Consider the following 23,971-nt stretch of genomic DNA (forward strand, 5'->3'; position numbering starts at 1 on the left):
TAGTCCACTTGGATGTTATCACATCCACACTTGTGTACGAGAATCACAATCAAGTTTGAGAAACAGGCAAAGTAGGAGGCAAACAGAACACTAGAATAGTCAAATGACATTAGATGGCAGAGTTAGCAACTTGAATTCACTGCCAATCTATGTATTTCCCCTGGAGGCATATAATCTCTCTACTAGACAGAATCTACGTCAGTAACCATCAGCTATGCAAAGTTTGACAGTTGCAAAGTCATAAACCTCCACTTTCGCACCCAAAACCCTTGTTCAAAGTTCAATGTTTTAAGTATGAAACAAGTAATTCCCACAACACTGTTCAGTATTCTCAGAAATATCCATCAATGCTGTGCAAAGTTCTAAGTAATATTCATTGAAACTGAGTACAGGTGCCATGTATTAGCCATTATCATTGTGCGAAGTCCTCAGATATTCATTAATTCTTGTTGAACGCAATTACATTTGGCCAATCATGCTTATGCCAACTCTTCAAAACAGCTGAGCAGTTAGTCCCACTTTTCCAAATATACCAGTGATTTTTATTACTTCAGGTATTTATACAATTCCCCTTATTATTCTGTAATTGAATCTGTTTCAATTACCTTTACAGAGAGTACATTCCAAATCATACTCGGTTTAAAAAAATTCCTTCTCTCACCTCTACCTCTTTTGCCAGTAGCCTTAAATATATATCACTTGCTTATTGTACTTTATATTACACATACCACACACAGCCAAATCGACATGTTCCTGTTCATGCTTATGCACCATTCCAGCCTCTCCCATTTTGCCCAAAAACGTATGTTCTCGCCTGCTTGCTCATTTGGCTTTCCTTTAAGTGAAACTGAAGCAGTTGCAACAATGCAAGCTCCAAATTCTCATCAGCCCCTTTTCGAACCTCCTTAGTTGATTTTTGACTTTTGTCTACCTTAGACTGATGACATCAGATCAGGATCTCACCTATCAGGGGAAATACTCTCTCTGTATCCATTCTATCAAAAGCATTCATTATTTCAAATGTCCCCAAGTCAGTCCATGCTTTCGCAGTTCAGTTAAAACAAAGAAACTCAATTTGTTAATCCTAACTCAGTGGATATAAATTCACAGTTTTTGTATCATTCTACTAAATCTTTCTAAATGTAGTAAAGTAACATAACATAGATGAACTAGGAAAGTGGAAATACTTGGGTAATGTGGGCAGCTCAGTGCTAAATTTGAAAACAGAACTCCAAATGGTGCCAATCTTTGGATTGTTCTTGGAGCCATGAGCAAACGAGCATGGAGTAAACATGATTATCAAATTGTGCAGCTCAAAGATTGATGTGGGAAACATGGGTTTGGACTCTTGGGACACTGGTACCAGATCTGGGGAAAGAGGGAGAAGTACAATTGGGGAGGCCGTCACGTTGAACTAGGCTAGGGGCAATGTTCTGTTGAGTTTTGTTACTAGGAGCATTTAAGGGTTTTAAAATAAATCATGGGAGTAATAGATAAGGGAACATGTGAAAAATTACCAGGGGAAGACAAACCAAGACAGCAAGGTAGCAACAAGCATGATGATAACTGGAACATAGCAGGAAGGCACAGAGTATACAAACTGATTGAGTGCACCTGTAGATAAGTCCAGAAGTTGCAAAAACTATTTTAAAAGGCAGAGCTAAGGGCCCAGAATGTGAATAGACGTATTCACAACAAAACAGATAATTATCGGCTCAAATAGAAATAAATATATATGATCTGACAGTCATTACCAATGCAAAGCTACAAAATAACAAAGGCTAGAACTGGAAAGTACGCAACATTTCAGAAGCTAGGAAAATGTAATGTAATAACACGGCTAATTAAGGGTCTCATTAGTACAATAGTGATTTTTTTATAGCCATTTGTTTCTCACAGAAGAATATTACTCTATAATTGTCTCCCCCAGAAAGCAATGGAAGCCAGTTGATTGAATATTTTTAAGGCTGAGTTCAATAAATTCTTGACTGACTAGGGGAATAAACAGAAAACAGTGGAGACCTCAATCAAACACCGAAAGAACTGGGAGATGCTTGAAACAAGAAACATCAACAGAAATTGCTAGAAAAGCTCAGTCGGTCTGGCAGCATCTGTGCAGAGAAATCAGAGAGGCCAAAATCAAATGAACCATGATCTTATCAAATGGAATAGCAGGCTGAGGGGATTCACTTGCGTTGAATGTCATTTTCTTTTATGTATACACAGGATGTGGGTATTACTGGCAAGGACAGAATTTATTGATCATCACTAACTGCCCTGAAATGAATGGCTTGCAAGGTCATTTCAAAGGGCAGATAAGAGTCAACTACATTTTTGTGCATCTGGAGTCACACGTAGGACAAACCATGTAAGGATTGCAGATTTCCTTCCCTAAAGAACTTCAGTGAGTGAACAAAGTGGATTTTTCCAACAATCAGCAATGTTCAAGGGACCACCATTAGATTGTATTTTTTTTAAGTTCCAGAATTCACTGCATTAAAATTTCATCTTCTGCTATTATGGGATTCAAACCTATGTCCCCAGGTCAGGAGCCTGGTGTTCTGATCTAGTGCTATTACCACTACACCATCATTTCCCTAATGTTCATATGTTTGTAATTGCTGAACTTCTTATTTTGTTTTAAAATGCAATATGTTACTATTTATTGTAAAATTATATGCCTATTCTGCAAGTTTCTTCATGCCATTTTCCAATTTTATTGTTGGCTTGTCACCAAATCTAGAAAGCATGCTGGTCCCACTACTTATTCTGATAGAAAACGACCTTCTCTGAATGGTTAGCTTATCAACAATCTCTGCCTTATCTTGTAGCCAAGTAGCTATCAGTTCTGTAATCTGTCCCAGACTTGTCAAGTTGTAACTTTTTTTGTTAGCTATTATGCAATACTTTCTCAATGGCCATACCTACCACTTCCAATAGATTACCCTTGTCAACATTCTCCCTGTAGTCAAACATTCAGTAAAGTTGTCAAGCAAATTTATCTCTTTTATATCCCATCCAAAATAGTCATTATTATATTTTTGGCATCTAGATGTTTTTCTATTTTTTACCCGAGTAGGAATATCTACCTTGCTGTTGATTTTGATCTGGCTGGTTATTATCCCTAGATATATTCTGTACTCGTTCTTAAGTATAGCTTTTTCACTTTATCTAAGTACTTCCTGATTTTAAGCACATGAATTAAATTTTCCTTTAAATTTTCTGTGCACCAGGAAAACAATTACAGCCTCCCCAGTCTCTCCATGAGACTATCATCCCAGGTATGATTCTAGTAATTTACCTCTAAACTTTTGCTGCATTCTCAAAATTATTTCAGATTGTGGTAGTCAAAACTGAATGCAATATTCCAGCTGAAGTCTATAAAAAGGATTTTACAATTTCTCTGATTCAAGCTCATCATTTTAATTCCAAGGATTCTATATGCTTCTTTTGTAAACAATCTGAACCAGCCCTGTCACATTCACAATTTCTAATGTGAATCTCAGGTGCCTCTGTTTTAAATTGTACCATTGAGTCTGTAGTCTCGTCATTCTTACAATCAAAACTTTCCATCACTTTGCAACTGATCTATTAAATTTCACTTGTCAGGTGTCTGCCCATTTCATCAGTACAGTTTCCTGAAATTTAGAAACATCTTCATGTTGCTTACTACTTTTACAAATGACAGATAATCGGAAATTTGGAAATTAGGCCATGTACACTTAAGTTGGGTCACTAACATAGATCAAAAAGAACAGTGGCCCTATTTCTGACAGTTTGGAGACACCACTTCATATATCCTTCCAGTCTAAAAGTTAACCATTCATCACTGATCTCTACTTTGTTCCTTATCTAAATGTCCATTAACACAATGTGTTTTGTCTACTACAGTACTAACTACAACACTGTTCACAGTTTCCAGACTCTGTTCCTTAACAACATATGCAGTAACCAAGGTCTGTCCAGTAATGCTCTATGTAGTCCTCAAGTTCCACCCACTCATACTACAAACAGTTCCCAAGCTCCATCTACTAACACACTGTGTTGTTCCCAAGCTCCATCCATTAACACACTGTAGTTCCCAAGCTCCGTCTATTATCGTACTACCTATTTCCCAAGTTAAATCCACTAACAATGTGTGCAGTTCCCCAGTTTTGACCATTAATAATATTTCTGGTAACTAAACATAGGAAGTGGGAGCAGAAGCAGGCCAGTCACCTTTTGAGTCAGCTCTATCCTTCGTTATGATCGTGGCTGGTCATTCAACACAATGGCCTGTTCCTGCTTTTCCCCCATATTCTTTGATCCCCCCAGATCCGGGTGCTATTCCCAATTCATTCTAGAATCATACAATGTTTTTGCCTTGACTACTTTGTGAGATAGTGAATTCCACAGCATCGCCACTCTCTGGGTGAAGAAATTTCTTGTAATTTTTGGCATACTTCCCTCCATTAAAGTAACCATTCATCATTGATCTTTACTTTGTCTGTTTACTCTATCCGTTAACTGTTTTATTCCCAAATAATCTTCATTAACATTGTGAACAGTTTCCAAATGTTTAAACATGGGAATGAAGAGGTTTAGTTAAAAAATAAATCAAGAGAAAGGAAAGGATAGTTGGAACATACAAGAATGTTTTGCTGAAGACAAGGGCATTGGTGAACTCAGCTACTGACTAAATTAAGAGCTTGAAAACTAATTTACTGCTAACCCTCAGTGTGATCTGTCAAGAAATGATTAATGTACCATAAAAAAATGCAGAAACTTATAACCAATCATGGAGTTAAGGGAAAAGTAGAATATTTGAATATATAAAAAGGAAGGATTTGATTAAAGATTTGGAACAGCTAGAGGATCCTGTTCCTGTCTATTTCATTAAAACATCGAAATAAAAGCAGAACAAGAAATAAGGACTGAGTCAACCCATCATTTTAATTCGATTTAACTCAACAGAATTTAATCGACAATGCACAGTTTACAAATCCTGACCCTTTCCCAAGCAATATCTATCAATATTGTGGTTAGATACTAAATAGTTAAAAGTTTCCTTTTTTTTATTTTTTCATGGGATATGGGTTTTGCTGGTGAGGCTAGCATTTAATACTTATCCCAAAGTGTTTTTCAGGATTGGCGAGCTGTCTTCTTGAATCACTGAAGACCTTTTTGGGGTATAGGTTCGCCCGCAGTGCTGTTAGGAAGGGAGTTCCATGATTTTGACTCACTGACAGCGAAAGAAGCAACTGAATATTTGATTTCATTTAAATGAAAGTAACAAAACTTGAATGAATAAAAATGCTATCTTGCCTGAAAGAGTGGCTCTTGCAGACTCCTGTCCACCTTCTGCTCAGTGTTTTGTAACATAGAGGCCTTTGATTCATTCACTATTAGTTCTTTCTGAATACTCCCATTCTTGTCATCAACAAAACGATTTGGAGACAGGCTTGACAAAGGTAATTTTTTTGCTGAAAGGTTGACTTCTGCTTCATTTTCTCTTGAAAAATGATCACCATTAGTTCCACACGAATCTGCCAAGAATACAAGTTCAGCTTTGAAAATCCCTTCAGACGATCCAGCTTCTTGAGAAGATACATCCCCTCCCTCATTCGACCTGCTTTGGCTTATCTCCAACTGTTGCCTAGGATTTCCTCTATCAACAGTATCTGCCATTGTAACACCTGCTGAGGGCAGCTCTTCAGTGATATGCAAAGGCTGCAAGAAAAGTTTTCAATAGTTTTATTTCTTTTCCTCCTAGATTTAGATGATAACGTTTATTAGACAATGAATATGCAGAACACAGCATTAATGCATAAAAGATACATATTAAAAGGGGTAGAAGTAGTCAGGCACAAAGGTAGACAGGTTCTTTTGACCTTGTCATTTTAGGTGACCAACAACTGGGTTTCACCATAGACAAAGGAACATCAAATGCCATTCCAGTCCTTCCCCAAAACAAGTGAGAAGTCATCAAAAAATAAATGTCAAGCAACTGTGAAGTTTCAACAAGACGCCAACTGCTATGGCTTGTACCAAGCAGCTTTGAGAAGATCTTTATGTGGAATATATCAGCGCTGGAAGTAGAGATGTAAACTGTGGCAGAGTGAAGTAGTATTTTAAGGGCGTTGGAAACTGAAGACTTGCAAGATCAAATCATCTTATCATATAGTAAATGGCAGGACCCTTAGAAGCATTAATGCAGTGAGCGATCTTAAAGTGCAGGTCCATAGCTTCCTGAAAGTGGCAACACAAGTGAATACAGAAGGCATAGGCATATCTGCTTTAATCAGTTGGGGCATCAAATATAAAAGTTGGAAAATCATATTTTCAGCTCTATAAAACATTACATAGGCCACATTTGGAGCATTGTGTGCAGATCTGGTCACCGCACTTTCAGAAGGATGTGGAAGCTTTGAAGAGGGTGCAAAACAGGTTACTACGATGTTTTCTGGTTTAGGCTTTATGAGCTATAAGATGATGTTGGACAAACTTAGATTGTTTTTGCTAAAGCATTAGAGGCTGATGGGCGACCTGATAAATGTATATAAAATTATGACAGGCATGAACAGGAAGGATATTAATAACTTGGAGAGGGTTCAGAAAAGATTTACCAGGATGTTGCTGGAAATAGAGGGTTTGAGATATAAAAACAAGCTGGGTAGGCTGGGACTTCTTTCACTGGAGCATAGGTAGTTGAGGGGTGACCTCATAGAAGTTTAAGATCATGAGGAGCATAGGTAAAGTGAATAGCAAAGGTCCTTTGCCTAGCGTGGGGAAGTTCAAAACTAGGGGGATTATTTTTAAGATGACAGGAAAAAGCATTTAAAAGGGCATGAGAGGTATGCTTTTACACAGAGTGTGGCTCATGTGTGAACGACTGCCGGAGGAAGTGGTGGAGTGCAGGCAGAGTTACGACATTTAAGATACATTTCAATAGGTACATGAATAGTGATAATGGGAACTGCAGATGCTGGAGAATCCAAGATAGCAAAGTGTGGAGCTGGATGAACACAGCAGTCCCAGCAGCATCTCAGGAGCACAAAACCTGACGTTTCGGGCCTAGACCCTCCTCTCTGATGAAGGGTCTAGGCCCGAAACGTCAGCTTTTGTGGTCCTGAGATGCTGCTTGGCCTGCTGTGTTATCCAGCTCCACACTTTGTTATCTTGGATTCTCCAGCATCTGCAGTTCCCATTATCACATGAATAGGAAAAGTTTGGAGGGAGATGGCCCGAACACAGACAAGTGGGACAAGTCAGTTTGGGAAAATCATCGGCACGGACTAGTTGGATCGAAGAGTCCGTTTTCATGCAATATAATTATGACTATGAATACTGTGGATATTCAGTGTCTACTTCCCACGGTGGAAATATCAAATACTAGGGGCACAGGTTTCATGGTGAGGGGGGCCAAATTTGAAGGAGGTGTGCAAAAATAGTTTTTTTAAACAGCCAGTGGCAGGTATCTGGAATGCGCTGCCAATGGAGCTGGTAGAAGCAGATGTGATAGCAAAGTTTAAGAGGCACTAGGACAGACACAAGAACAGGCGGGGAATAGAGGGATACAGACCATATGGATTAGATTAGATTAGATTAGATTAGAACTGAAAGATCTATAAATCACAGCCATTTGTGAACAAGCATTATCCCAGTGAAAAGTCATATCAAAAGTCATCTCAGAACATACAGTAATAAAGTAATACTAATTTGATTTTCAACATAGTAAAACCATTTAAAACATGATAAACGCAAATAGGTATTTATTTTAGGATAGTCACCCGATGTAGCGTCTGATATGATGGCCATCTGCATACATCAAGACAGCGAGGCAACAAAGGCATTGAGCCAAACACACTGAATTGATATCATTGCTGCTAATATTAAGAGAAGAGTACAAACAATCTGTATTAAGACTTCAAGTTTGTGTGGAGAAAGTTATTTAATAAAATGATCTGTTTAGCGGAACAAAAAAAAATGCATGTTGAAAATTATGATGTTACCTCATTCATTACCGAGGATGGCTGTTGTTGCTTTTCAGGCCAAGGTGAGGATCTGATGGTATTGATGACCTGAATGTGCACTGGCAGTCTTTGAACAGTTGGTATAAATGTGAAAGCTAGAGGTTGGGCTGTTTCATTTGCAATGACCTATAAATTTAATATATAAATAAATAAGCAAATAATTATCTTGTTACTATTCCAGTCCTCTCAAAGGTGATGTGTGTTTATGATAACCATGAACACCAGTACATTTTATATTACTAAGCTTTTTTTTAATTGGTTTTAGGACATTTTCCCATGCCATAGCTAAAAGAACTCCTCAAAACATCATATCTGATGTTGAATAAAGGATAGGCTCGATGCAAGCAAACACAGTCAATACAACCTTCCCAATCTAATGTGAAGTACAACACAACACAGACACAAAGAATAAAAGCTTGATACAGTATTAAAAAAGATGATAAATAGTCAAAGATAAGATCCAAATTTAAAAGTTCCAGAGCTATTGGGACAAAACAGGAAAATGGCTTCTAAAATTACTCTTATGAAGCCCCAGGTAAGAAGGTAATTTTCAATATTCAGTGTAAGTATTTATAAATAGGAGACACAAACCTTTGTAAAGACACCTTCTTACAATCTGCAATATCTAATAGCATAGACTCTTATGATGAAAACCAATTCTTTGATAACACCACCAGCATTGGGAAAGGTGAGTGAAGCTTGATGGATGCACTACTGGATAGATTCCTACTTCTCTGTTCTGTCAGTGAAGCAAGTTTTGCTCAAAATATTTATTCAATTTCCTTTATGTAATTATTGCATGTGCATCCACAATGTTTTGATGTAGAACATTTCAGTTGCACCAATTATTAAACACTTCCCCATTTCATTTTTGTTTCTTTACCTAAGCATCTTAAATCTGTGCTCTGAATACTGATTGGTCAGCCTCTAGAAACAGTTTCTCATTATTTAATCCAATAAACCAATCATGAATTTGAAAGCATCTATCAAATCCTTCCTTCTCAGGTCTAAAGAGATCAAGTATAGGTCTTCCAATCTCCCATATAACTGAAACTCCCCATCCAAGGCACCATCCCAGAATTGAAGATAATGCCAATGTCCAGTTAGTGTTCCAAAAAACTATGTTCAAATTGCGTTGCTTATTTCCTCGATACTTCAATTAATTAAATCAAGAATCCCATTAGCAAGCTTCTTAATTTGTCCTACCAGCTTTTAAAAAAATTGGGTACCTACAGATCCAGGTGTGTCAGATCCTACACACCCTTTAAAATCATAAAGTTCAGTTTTCATTGCTTCTTCTTAAACATCCTTCCAAAATGCCTCAGTTCTCGATATTACATTTCATCAGCTATGTCTTTGCCCATTTCTCCAGTTCATGTCCTCCTGAAGCCTGTTAATAACCTCCTATCTATTTATTATTAGAAAATTTCGTATCACCTGCAAAATTCAAAAAGGGATCATTCACCCTCCTTTTTGTATTGTTATTGCCCAGACCAAGCCCCCTGCAAATATCTCAAGGAGATAGCTTAGACCCTAACTTTGCTCTTATTTGAAAGCAAGTATAATGTATTGTGTTCCAAATGTAATTCAATGAGCAGACTGTTCAGCTTTAAACAAAATACGTTTAATTCTTACCCACAATTAAACTATAAGCAAAAAAGAATTGGCACAACTTTAACACTACTGGAAAACTTAACAGAATAGTAGATTATTTAATTACTAAATAACAACTGTTCCAATATAATAACATCCCATAAATACACTCTTAGCAAAGGCAAGTTCAGTCAAATAGACCGTCCCACATGCAATGTTTCTCCATCAAGAAGGAAAAAACATCAAGAGAAAATTCTGGTAGGCAGAGAGAGAAAACTCAAGCATTTTGCAGCAGTAGGGAGAGTTTATGGCAGCTTCAAAACCCCAACAACTGCTGAAAGCTAAACTAAAACCCTGGTTCTGTGAGGACCTGACTCCACCCATTCATGCTGCTTCTCTTGTTCCAATTTTTGAAAACCTCATAAGCAGTTTGCTTGATTGGGTTTGAGGAGATAACTCTACACCTGTGACTCAAAATCTTTCTTGAAAAAGAAAGGACAGAATACACCTCTTAAAGCCATAGTATTGTTATAGCATGGAGTAAGTCTACATTACGTATAAGAAAGCTAGTCACAGAACAAAGCTCTTGCTATGATATCATGTAATTGGCCATATTTTTTGTCTTATTGCTATGGTTCACCGTTGTGTCTGAGAGGTGTTGAATCAGGTTACTCTTAGCCTGTCCTAAGTTCAACACTGGGATCAGAATAATTTAAGTCAGCTGTAGAAGTGAACCTACCAGAAACAGCCTCTGGGCATTGACCAGTTACATGCATAATTAGTAGGAATTTTGACATCCTGCTTTTTGTTTTTGGTGCGGTCTTACATGATCCACTGACACTCAACTAAATGATTCTTCAAAACTGGTATAGGTATCAAAGATGCTGAATTTTTAAAATGTATTTATTTTTGGGATGTGGACATTGCTGCTGGCCAGCATGTATTGCCCATCCCTAGGCACCCTTCACAAAGTGGTGGCGACTTGCCTTCTTGAACTCCTGCAGTCCACCTGTTGTAGTTTGAAGTACAATGGCACTAGAGGGGGAATTCCAGGATTTTGACCCAGCAACAGTGAAGGAACGGCAATATAATTCCAATTCAGAATGGTGAGTGGCTTAGAGAGGAACTTGAAGGTGATGGTGTTCCATGTATCTGCTGCTTTTGTCCTATTAGATGGAAGTGGTTGTAGGTTTGATAAGTACTGTCTGAGGATCTTGGATGAATTTCTGCAGTGCATCTTGTAGATAGTACACACTGCTACTACTGAATGTCAGTGGTGGAGGGTGTGCATACATGTGGATCTAGTGCCAATTGAATGGGCTGCTTTATCCTGGAAGACTTCACTTTCTCATCCAATGATAGGGTAGCACTCTGGAACCCATTCAGCCTCAGCTTCATTGTGAGCTGCCTTCACTTAACGTATTTAACTCTGGGTCTGCTTCCTGACCCTCAATAACCAAAGACATGCCATGTATTTTGAACTATACTCATTCTTAAGCAGAATTTCAGCTACAGAAATATATGCTTGTGATATTACTATGATATTGGATGATGGACTTTGCATAGTCATCACTATGGTCATGACACACAATTGAAAAATTCACAGAATCTGTTCTTGCAACTGTTCTGTTTCTTTTGCCTCAGCTAGACCCATGATTATAGGTGAAGCTATAAACTCCATTCCTGCCAAATCATTCCCTTAAGGTAACTCAATTCCATCCACAGATTTTTTTTAAAAAAACTATCCTGACTACCATTAGTCCAGACACAGGTTATTCTAAAAATGGACTTTGTACAATGAAATTGGAATATATTCTCCACCTATCCCATTTACAAACACTTCAGCTTTCAATGAACTCTTTGGAGGGAAAACAAAATGTTTTACCAGCAAGAGCTTGAATAGCCGCCAAGGATCTTAGAATAGTAATTGGCTTGGATTCTTCCTTTCAATTTTGCCTTTAAATAAAACTCTTCATGTCTCTCATCTACCCTCTGGGTTTCTTCTGGACACACGTCTAGCCACTTAGTTGTAGTTGAAGCTACAATCTGATACAAGGCCTTTCTTTCTGAGTTTCCTTTTCAGACTCATTCTGAAACTCCATTAACTCCTACAGGTTTCCCTTTCAACTTCCAGCATTCCAAACAAAGGTTACATGTTACATTGGAAACACTTCAGGTTGTGCTTTCCCCTCTACCCTCAGTACTTCCCTTTTAGATCTAACGAGGCGACCTCGAGGCATTTCTACCTGTCCATTCCTCATGGTTACTTGTCTTACTTTCACTCCCCCATTTTCTATCCCTTCTGAATGTATGAGGGTGATGGGTTAAAAAAACAGGATTAGTTTTATGAATTAATTCGCAAAAGTCAATCATTATTACCACCTTTGTTCTTCAGCATGAGTTCTTAATATGAACAATAGTGAATTTGTAAATTCCTCGAAGAAAATAATCTCTCCAAGAGCTTTGTATATTGCTTCACCTTACAAAATAGGGGCGGCACGGTGGCTCAGTGATTAGCACTGCAGCCTCACAGCACCAGGGACCCAGGTTCAATTCCAGACTCAGGCAACTGTCTGTGCGGAGTTTGCACGTTCTCCCCGTGTCTGCGTGGGTTTCCTCCCACAGTCCAAAGATGTGCAGGCTAGGTGGATTGGCCACGCTAAATTGCCCGTAGTGTTCAGGGGTGTGTGGGTTATAGGGGGGGGATGGGTCTGGGTCGGATGTTTCAAGGGGCGATCTGGACTTGTTGGGCCGAAGGGCCTGTTTCCACACTGTAGGGAATCTAATCTAAATCCTTTTATTCATCAAAATTACTTTGCTTAACCCTTTCAAATTCAATATGGATTTACTCAAGCAGCTTTCTTAAATTCTGGGACCTTTGCCCAACTCAGGCATCAAGTCATATGTAACCAATATAGTTTTCTACATTGCATCACAATGCCAAAAACACCACCTCTGGCAATGAAACATACATTTTCTGTGCTTTACCTATCAATTGGTATAAACAATGGTCTTTTGGGCAGTAAATTTGCTTGGCTATTTTCTCCAATGATATGAAGAATGCCACCACATTTATTTCCTCAAATTTTGATGGAGCCTATGGAAACTTAAACATTTTCTTACTATACTTCAAAATTTATGACTCAGATTCTTTCCATCAGAGCCTATATCAGCATGTGAAATCTCTTGTTTCAACTGCACCAATTTTAGCTTATATGCATGTTTTCTCTTTTTTCTTTCCCTTTGAGCTTCTAATTCCTTCCAGTTTCCTGTTTTCATAATTCCATCTTCCTTTCCTAACTTTTTGTATCATCACTGATTTTCTCACTTTCACATCATGCTTCGACCACTTTAACTGTGACTGAATATCTCCCAATTCCAACACTGCAGCTCCTGAAATACTCAGAGGTTTGTGTGATTCATCTAAAGCCAAGTGTACCTCAATAATCTCTGCCTTTTTAGCTCTGTCAGGCAATGCTACCTCCAGTTTACTCACAAAATCACTGACCTTGGGTTTGAAATTTCCGTTAAGGCAGCCAATGACGACTCTGCTACCTGCAGGAAATCCTTTGCTGTTTCTAATACCATAGATTAGGTACAGTACAAAAGCTGGGGTTTTCCATCAAACATATTATTTATAGAACCATAATCAAATCCTTATTAAGAAACCAAAAAACTGGAAATCAAAATTCTGGAAATCAGAAACAAAATCATAAAGTGCTTGAAAAACACAGCAAGTCAGGCACCTGTGGGCAGAAAGCAAAGTTAAGGATTAGGGTTCAGTGATCCTTCTTCAGAACAGAAGGGTTGTTCTGAAGAAGGGTCACTGGAATTGAAATGTTAACTCTGCTTTCTCTTGAAGATGCTACCTGACCTGCTAAATTTTTCCAGCAATTTATGATTTTGTACCAAATCCTTACTGCCTCTGTTCCAATCTATTCCAATTAAAATCAATCACCTTAGAGGACAATAAACAAAAAAAACTTCCCTCTATTACAATCGCACCTTGCATTCCGTCATTCATAACAGGAGACTACAGAAATCATAAGCTCTAAAGAAGCTACCCTGATGCCTTACGGAACTATCCACTGGAGAGGGACCATCTCCTACAGCACACAAGTGAACAAAATGATGCATTGCTACTCCTGTTATGGAAAAGTTTAAAAACCATACAGCTGAAACACCCATGGGAAAAAAGCAACCCAAACGATTTTAGCACTAGGGCAAAAATTACAGAAGTTCCAAGCAGCCTGCTTTCTATGTTTGGAGGTTTACTCACCATAAACCTCTTCATAAAGGGAGAACACAGAGCAGTAATTGTTACTACCTACAGTCAGATAGGGAGACAGCCACCAACTAAATTTTCAACTGTACCCATCTTCACTTTCAACACTTGCTCCACAACTCAACCGAAAAGATATTCCTTCAATTATAAATGCACAGTGCCTTCAAAACAGCCACAACCACACCAATAATCTTTAACGTATCAGGATTTTCCACTGCCAGCAGGACATATCATTCTAACCAGTTTTAAACTTTTGGCATAAAATACACAGAACACTGTTCACCCATTACACTACTATCTGACGTATCTTTTCATTGATTAATAAAAAAGACAGGCAGTGGGCAAACAATCTGCAACCATCCATTTCTCTGTGATCACAAGTGATGGTTATGTTAAATGCACTCTTGAAAATTCAATAATGACAAATGAACCAAAATTTCTGGAAATAAAGTTGTTGACTCACCTTCTCCCTGAACGTCATGAATGATTCCATTCAGTAAATCTCTCTCGCACAGACTTGCTGACTTACATTGTGTACAATTCCAAACTTTATCGCTAACATAAGTTTTCCACACATTCTTATAACTAGCTGGTAAATGGTCCTCAGGGTGGTCACTGCATACATATTGTGTTGATGCATATTTTGTCAATTACTAAATAGCTTAGGTTAAACATTAAAAAATGAACATTGCAATTTATAACTTGGGTATGACATTTCATTTCTCTTTACACACATAACAGGGAAAACAAACTGTAGAACAACATCCTACAGAATAACACACCAATGGGAAGGGTATTAGTGAAGACACAAATCACTTAAAGCTAATGATTTACTCAAACTTTCACCTGCTCTGTAACTTGAGAACTAGGTGTGGATCTTACAGCACAACCTTCATTTCCCAACTGAATGGAAAAAGCACCGCAGAAAAGAAAACAGAGTGCAACAAATAATAATTTGTATAGAAGTAATGCTGAAGCTGTACAAGAGGACTGTACTGACAAGTTCTATTTATGGAAATTACTGACTGGGCTTTATGCAAGCCCTAAAGAATTCCTCGTCTGAAAATGTCATGCTGTGGGTGTGAATACTGGTGACTCCAAATGAGCATTTAGTGAATCTAATTATGTAAGGAATCACTGTATTTTAACATATGATAAAGTTCTAAGCATATCTGAATGAGCAAAGAACTTGCATCAGGATCACACACAGTTTTGAAAACAGAATTTCGAAGACTGTTGCTGACATAGGTGATTTAGGAAGACAATTAATAAGGGGCAACTAAATATTGTTGAGAGAGATTTGGAATTGAGCTGCAAAATCTGTTTAAAATATTCATCTGTCTTACATAATAAATGTGCAGATGGAAGTATAAATATGCAATTTGTGATCAGGAGTAAGTGTAACAAATACAGATTCACGTGTTCTCTAGAACTTTCTGATGTATTGCTATCTTTAAAGTTACTTCACTCTAGCATGGTTTTTTTTTCTGGCTATCTCACATCAGAGCCATAGTTGAGGTGGCACCCTGACTGTAATTATTTCCATTTCACAACTGCATTTTCAAAAACAAATTTATAGAACACAAGTAAGTTTACTTATTATCCAAGCTTATTTTTCTAACAAAACATCTGCAAATTTTCATTGAGATGTCCTTGCCCAGTTGGGATAGAGGTATTTGACAAAAACTAAATGTCTTGTCAAATTTTAAATTTGACCTTCCATCCAACCCATCAAAAAGATCAATTTGGCATTGCAATTTAGAAAAGTTAATTTTGTACAAATCACCTTTACATGGGAACCAATATCTTCTACAGAATGTCAGGCATCTACATCTGATACTTACAATTTCCTATCAATTTCATTTTCAATGAGGTATCTATTCAAATATTCAATGGGATAAGGCTAGCACAAGAATGAGGGCTACAATCATAAATCTACACTGCCATCCTTTGTAGAAGAGCCAATGATTCGAGAGCAGAATGTTACAAGAGTATTCGACGAACAGAAAATGTGACAATATTAAAATCAATGATTACACACGCTGGATGGCGATGCTAGAAACATGTTATACTAAAAAATATTCTGCAAAAAGTGAATTATGAAAAGGTATGGAGGAATCTAATTTTTCATAATCTGAAAAGTCATAAAAGTTAGTTAATCTCTGTTCAGACAAGGTGGGGGGGAAGTGGGGGAGGGGCAATGCCCCTAGATTAGACAGGCACTACTGGCCAACATTTCCATTTCCAATCATGTTTCAGTAGTCCTTACATAATGAGAAAGAGTATGTAAATGTGCATAGAGTGAGGATAGAAACATGGTGATTGGGTTTTCCATATTGTAGCCACCATCTCAACCTGCTCAACATTTCGTGATAAGGCAATCCCTTCATCCCAATAGCCAAACTAGTGAAACTTCACTGAGCTGCCTCCAGTGCAAGTATATCCTTACTTATATAAGGAGATCAAACTTGGACATAGTACTCTAAGTGTGGTGTCAGTGCAACTGCAACTAGACACTTCTGCTTATACTCTACCTCTCTTGTTATAAAGTACAATAACTAGTCACTGCCTGAAAAACATATTAAGATAAGCTGATGAAGCAAAACACAATATTTACATTGAAATTCAAGATATTCATTCTAGCCTGTCTTCTACTTTCACAAACTTGTACTTAATAAGTCAGATCCTGCAATGCCAAAAGAATCCACCATTTTTAGAAAAAGAAAGGGTTTGTAAGTGGGGGTGTTGCTAATCAAGTCTTCTCACCTTCTTGTTCTACTTGATATTCCACGCTTCCAGCTTCTCCCCATTCAGACTCTCAAACAATACAGCAGAATTGGACGAGTGAATCTTATGGAGTGAATTATGCTGATTTGGAATGTTTTACTCAGAGGGGTGTGGAAGCAGATTCAGTAATTGTTTTCAAACCAGAATTGAATAAATGCTTGACAGGTCAAATTTGCAGGGGCAATAGCAGAAGTGCTGACTAATTAGATAGTTCTTTCAAGAAGCCAGAACTGAAATAAGGGGACTGAATGACCTCATGCAATGAATCCACACTTCTAAGAAATAGAAATTGTATAGCGAGCAAGGAATAGGTACTTTCACAGTAGTATTAATTGGAGTGATCTGTCTCTAAAGGATATTATTTTAAACAGTTTTTTGAAAATAGGAGGAATAAATAAATATTACATGAGCATAATGTAATGTGGTCTTGACAAAAGACTCATTTCAAATGTCATGTCTTGTAAATAATCAGCTCATTTCACTTATGCGACTATTTATAACATTTATACCCCTCCATTTATAACTTGTCTCTGTAAACAGCTCAAGTGGACCTAAGGTCACAATGAGAATGACAGCAGCACTTGCAGGATCACAGACTTTGATTTTTCGCTAGACTAATAAATGTTACAGAACTGTGATTTGAATTTCTCTATTTGCTGCTATTTAAATTGATTCTTTCTATCTTACCTCAGGTCCTATTCTCACCAACATTTTGGCAAAGTACTACCCAGCGATCTCATGGAAGGTCTTGGCCATATTTCTCCAAAGTCAGAGGTTAGGCAAGAATAGGTAGATACTTGTACTGACTGCATTCATAAGTGTATAATGCATTACTATCCATCCATTCAACATCATCAGATGCATGAAATCTGATAATTTCCCAAAAGGTAGATTAGGAAAGTGAGAGTTAGGGCCATCAGTAGCCTTTAATAGCTTAATGAATAAATTAATTTGTGTTATCTTGCAAATGTGCCTGTGATTTTCACCATGACAGAAATGAGATGTTACAGTTAACAATGTGAACTTATGATTCAGTGTGAACATGTGAGGAAATGTATGCTGAAAGGATAAAGGATCTGCACCCAACGTCAGATGTGGATATCACTTGGAGAAATTCCAGCCTATCAGTCCAAGTCAGAGCCATTAAGATAGGAATTTATCAACAATCTTCCTGCTCAGTTTCCTAGCAACAATTTAATTTCTATCAAAAACCTCTTCTGCAGTGGCTAGGTGAATCAGATTTTTTTAAACTCCTGCATAATTATCAATCATTGGCATTGCAGCATAACAATGACCCTGATGTTTAGGAGATTGCAGGGTTAGGCAGAGGGGACATACCAATGTGAACTACAGAATTACAGGTTTCACTAATGTTCTCTCCATCATTCTCTATGAAGAATAGTGTAGAACTGATGGTTCCACAGTAATCAGCTTCACTTATGTCTCCTTCCATAATGAAGCAAACAAACCAGACAACATAGGACTTAATCATGATCTGGACATGCACCTGGACACAATATTTATGGCACATAATTGGTAGGTGATGACCATCATCAGTTACAGAACTTTGACTCATCCCTCATTGATCTTTGCTGCACAATTATCAGAAGTTAGCTTTGATCAAACTGTGCTAGTTCTGTCAACTGCATGGCTACAAGAGCAAGACAAAGCACGGATATTCTGTGATACATGGCTCACTTCCTGATCTGACAAGCTTCTCCACTATTGTCATGGGTCAAGTGGGAAATGGATTGGCCATTCTGTTGATGGGTACAATTGCAAGAAAACCTGCAGTGATCAGATTGTTGCTAGTTCTGCGGCATGCAGAACAGAATTTTGTTCAACCAGCCTACTGCTACTTTACTCAATATTATTCCTTTCATGGCCAACAGCCACACTGTGCTGATGGTACTTTATTTTCATAATACATTGCAGCAACTGTCTACGTTTCCCATGACAGTGCCTCCATGAGAAAATTAGAGCACAGTAAAGATAATGGGCAAGTCATGCATAACTGAAATCTAATCAAGGGGTAATGGACAACAATGGAAATAAGAAATTACAAATGTGATTTCAATCCTTGATTTACACATTTTTAAAATCAAATATCAATGATTCTGTTTTAGTTGTACATGGTGTGTTATTTATTTTGGACAGTAACTTCTGCTTGTCAGTGTATCCTGACTGCCTGTACATTCTACATACTCATTGTGGTGTTAAGGCAATTAACAATTTTGATCGACACAAAATCTGCTGCAATAACTGCTACATATCCTGTTCTTTAAATGTCAGAAACTATCCCTAAGGGCTTCACAGACCGTAATTAACAAGGAAGGTAGAGATCAGCACAACTGTCCAGAGGTTTAGCCAAAATATTTAGCTCTAACTAAATTTTAAATAAAACAGAATGGAAAGGCAGCAGCCAAAACAAAGTGGGTTTGAATGCCGAAATCTCAGACCAGTCTTTACTTAATATTGTGAACTAGATAGTGCAGTAATTATTTTATAAAATTAAAGCTTGCATTAACTAAGGCCACACGTTCAAAGTCTTAGAAAATATATTGGAGAATAATAACGTCTACTTAACAAGGTAGCAAATTGCTTCCAAATCTGCTCCATTCATCAAACACTATTACAAGGCATTCAATTAAATAGCAAAGAGGATTTTCTGACATTACAACACAAGGTAAGGTTGGCTACTGGGTTCAGCTCTAAATTAGCGGCATCTAACAGAACCCACAGTGGAGAGAGGCAAAAGCTCAAAAGACATAATCCACGTGCAAGTGCACCAAAATCTACCAGAAATAATGAGGCAAAAAGAAGCCTTAGTGCTGACTTCCTAAAAACTCCATAATTTAAAATTGTTTTAACGATCACCAGATTTGTAGCTATTCTAATAATTCCTATATAACTGATGTTTATATTTCTAATTCATCTCATCTGTTGATCTATGTTTTAACTATTCCAAAACTATAATTTAATATTTCATACCTAATTTTGTAATGATTGTTTCTTTTTTTGAAATGTTGTTGTAGAATTCTTTCAGGTAATAATGGGGAGTTTGAACTTCTCCTTAAACATAAAAAATCTCTACAGGGATAATAATAATCAATTCCAAGATAGCTATTACTGCACTGTAACTACAGATTTAACAGTCTGCTGCAGATTGTCCCTTCATGTATTCAACTTGAATGTAATTCTAACTTCCACAAAAAATGTCAAGAGTAACTAGGGACTAGTCACACTATTAATTAATAAAATGTGAGGCTGGATGAACACAGCAGGCCAAGCAGCATCTCAGGAGCACAAAAGCTGACGTTTCGGGCCTAGACCCTTCATCAGAGAGGGGGATGGGGGGAGGGAACTGGAATAAATAGGGAGAGAGGGGGAGGCGGACCGAAGATGGAGAGTAAAGAAGATAGGTGGAGAGGGTGTAGGTGGGGAGGTAGGGAGGGGATAGGTCAGTCCAGGGAAGACGGACAGGTCAAGGAGGTGGGATGAGGTTAGTAGGTAGCTGGGGGTGCGGCTTGGGGTGGGAGGAAGGGATGGGTGAGAGGAAGAACCGGTTAGGGAGGCAGAGACAGGTTGGACTGGTTTTGGGATGCAGTGGGTGGGGGGGAAGAGCTGGGCTGGTTGTGTGGTGCAGTGGGGGGAGGGGATGAACTGGGCTGGTTTAGGGATGCAGTAGGGGAAGGGGAGATTTTGAAACTGGTGAAGTCCACATTGATACCATATGGCTGCAGGGTTCCCAGGCGGAATATGAGTTGCTGTTCCTGCAACCTTCAGGTGGCATCATTGTGGCACTGCAGGAGGCCCATGATGGACATGTCATCAAGAGAATGGGAGGGGGAGTGGAAATGGTTTGCGACTGGGAGGTGCAGTTGTTTGTTGCGAACTGAGCGCAGGTGTTCTGCAAAGCGGTCCCCAAGCCTCCGCTTGGTTTCCCCAATGTAGAGGAAGCCGCACCGGGTACAGTGGATGCAGTATACCACATTGGCAGATGTGCAGGTGAACCTCTGCTTAATGTGGAATGTCATCTTGGGGCCTGGGATGGGGGTGAGGGAGGAGGTGTGAGGAGGTGAGGAGGTGTGTCCTGCACTGCCACAATGATGCCACCCGAAGGTTGCAGGAACAGCAACTCATATTCCGCCTGGGAACCCTGCAGCCATATGGTATCAATGTGGACTTCACCAGTTTCAAAATCTCCCCTTCCCCTACTGCATCCCTAAACCAGCCCAGTGCATCCCCTCCCCCCACTGCACCACACAACCAGCCCAGCTCTTCCCCCCCACCCACTGCATCCCAAAACCAGTCCAACCTGTCTCTGCCTCCCTAACCGGTTCTTCCTCTCACCCATCCCTTCCTCCCACCCCAAGCCGCACCCCCAGCTACCTACTAACCTCATCCCACCTCCTTGACCTGTCCGTCTTCCCTGGACTGACCTATCCCCTCCCTACCTCCCCACCTACACCCTCTCCACCTATCTTCTTTACTCTCCATCTTCGGTCCGCCTCCCCCTCTCTCCCTATTTATTCCAGTTCCCTCCCCCCATCCCCCTCTCTGATGAAGGGTCTAGGCCCGAAACGTCAGCTTTTGTGCTCCTGAGATGCTGCTTGGCCTGCTGTGTTCATCCAGCCTTGGCATTTATGGAACATTGAACAGCTGCACGCTCAGCAGTTGGCTACACGGGCAACACTTAATGTTAACGAGACTTTTGCCGCCACAGTATTTCAGATTTATAAATTGCAATAAGAATCTGCTTCGACCAACATTAATACTTACTGCTGACTTCATTGCAGAACACCCCCGGACTTGCTTCTTAATAATTATAGGATCCTATAAGGTGACAAACAAACAAAATGTTCAAAGTAAGATATTACTATGTCTGGAATTTCCGACGCATCAGATATTATCCTGTGGGATATTTTATTGCATTAAATTTCACAGGAACTGCCAAAGATCATATATCACGGGACAGAGGTGGGAACTGAGCCAGGGAAAAGATTCAGGCTTCCAAGCTGTCTGGCTCATTGGCAAGATCTTTGATGTAACCACTGCATTTTCTTTTGAACAGCAACTAGACAAAATTGCCACTGATCATAATGTTTTGCCATAGACGTGTGTGGGAATATAGAAACAGGAGTAGGCAATTCAGCCCATAAAGCCTGCTCCACCATTCAAATAGATCATGGCTGATTATTTAGCTCAATACCACTTTTCTGCACTGTGTATTCCTTCATGGCATTATTTTCCAGAAATCTATTAATTTCTGTTTTGAACATTCTCAATGACTCAGTTCCCAAAGCCCTCTGGGGTGGAGACTACAAAGAGTCACCACCACAAATGAGATGAGAAATGTATTCAATCTTAAAAGCCTACTACTTATCCTGAAAGTATGTCCCTTGGTTTTAGTCTACCCAAATGCATAGACACGTGCATATACTTAAGATGTATGTCATCTAAAATAAAATCTATCTTGCTGAAGTTCTCAAAATTATGGTTTTATTTAATTGATATTTATGCTCCATGTCAAACATACTTGGCCTTACAATTTGCTTGTAAAATATTCTTCAGCCTACTCTGTTACCACTTAACTAACCTCCACATTACATATCATTGCTGAGATGATCACAGAATGCCAGGTTTAATTTAGGCAATGGCTACCATTGACAAGAGCTTCGTTTTTTAAAACAATGACAATTTGGCTGTCATTGTTTAGTAGTTGCCATTTTTCTATTTCGTTTTCCAAGTAAAGCCAACACATCCAATTTGCAAAAGAGCTAACTTTTATTGTTCAATGGTCACCACTATTATTTCCTGCCCCTCACCAGAAGCCCAATGCAGGCCAAAATTTTCGCCCAGATTTTACTGGAGTAACGCAATTTCTTCATGTCATAAATTGGACTTGGTTTTCCCCCTTAGCCTTTCATTCCATAAATAGCTTGCACCGTTAATTTCTGGGAAATTTCAACTGAACTACAGTTCCAAAAAGGTGAAATTTTATTCATAGGGTCATAGTCATTTATTCATGAATTTAGTCATAGAAATCTACAGCACAGGAAAGGTCCTTTGGCCCAAGATATCTGTACAAGTTAAAACCAACCACCTAACTATTCTGATATGCTGTGTTCATCCAGCCTCACATTTTATTATCTTGGATTCTCCAGCATCTGCAGTTCCCATTATCTCTCACCAAACTATTCTGATCCCATTTTCCAGACCTTGGCATTGCAAGTGCACATCTAAATACTTTTTAAATGTTGTAAGGGCTTCTACCTCTACTACCATTACAAGCATTGAGTTCCAGATTCCTGCCATTTTCTGGGTGAAAAGGATTTTCCTTACATCTCTGAGTAAATTTCAAGAGGAGATGGACGGATTTTTAATTAGTAATGAGTTGAAGAGTTATGGACAGTGGACAGGAAAATGGAGTTGAGATCAAGATGAGATCAGACATGATTGTATTAAATGCCAAGCAGACTTGAGATGCTATATTGCCTACTCCTGCTGCTGGTTCTTATGTTTTTTATGTTCAATTTGCATAAAATAATCCAGTTTGTCTGATGTTTAAATAAGTAGGTGCAGAGACTCTGTGGAAATTTTACAGCACATTTCATGAGAACTTGAGAAATCAGAGCTGGAGTAGGACATTTGCCCTCTTAGGCTTGTCATGCCATTGAACAAGGTTGTAACTGATCAGCAACTAGCCTCAACTCCTCTTTCATGCCAGTTCATAATATTGCCCCAACTCCTCGATATTTCAAAAATCTATGTACCGCCTCTTTAACTCCTTTCAGTGACCTCATCTCCACAACACCAAGGTAGGCAATTCCAGATGCTCACTAATCTCTGGGAAAAGAAACTCCTTCATATCATAGTTTTTACATGAATGTTCCCTTGTTCTATAACTATGTCCCTTGTTAGAGATTTCCGTATGAGTACACACACCTTCTCAATATTTAACCTGTCAAGTTCCCTCATGTTCTTGTATGTTTCGATAAGATTACCCCTCATGTGTCTAAACTCAAATGGATACAGGCCTAATCTGTTGAGCTGTTAATTAGCCCAGTGCGTCACTTCTGAACTGCCTCCAATCCCAATATATCCTTTCATAAATACACAGCCAAAAATATGCACATATTCCAGGTGTGGCTTCACCCATGCCCAGTGCATTTGTGTCAAGATGTCACTACTTTTAAACTCAAAGCCTTAATAATAAAGGCCAAAATGCATTTGTTTTCTTAATCACCTGCAGTACCGGCATGCTAACATTTTATACCTCATACACAAGAAC

At 38.7% G+C, this 23,971-nt stretch overlaps 1 protein-coding gene across 1 annotated transcript in view; it reads right to left on the minus strand.

Moving 5' to 3' along the window:
• The window catches only part of mlip (muscular LMNA-interacting protein), a 155,540-nt gene extending 140,670 nt beyond the window's left edge, over nt 1-14,870 (minus strand). Inside the window, 4 exon segments of the mRNA XM_059645705.1 lie at nt 5,314-5,709; nt 7,992-8,138; nt 14,354-14,505; nt 14,737-14,870. Of these exon segments, the coding sequence (XP_059501688.1) occupies nt 5,314-5,709; nt 7,992-8,138; nt 14,354-14,383 (573 nt within the window). The 5' untranslated portion in view covers nt 14,384-14,505; nt 14,737-14,870.
• Between the last annotated feature and the right edge of the window lie 9,101 nt (nt 14,871-23,971).

The sequence above is a fragment of the Stegostoma tigrinum genome, chromosome 4, assembly GCF_030684315.1.
Source record: "Stegostoma tigrinum isolate sSteTig4 chromosome 4, sSteTig4.hap1, whole genome shotgun sequence".
NCBI classification, from domain to species: domain Eukaryota; kingdom Metazoa; phylum Chordata; class Chondrichthyes; order Orectolobiformes; family Stegostomatidae; genus Stegostoma; species Stegostoma tigrinum.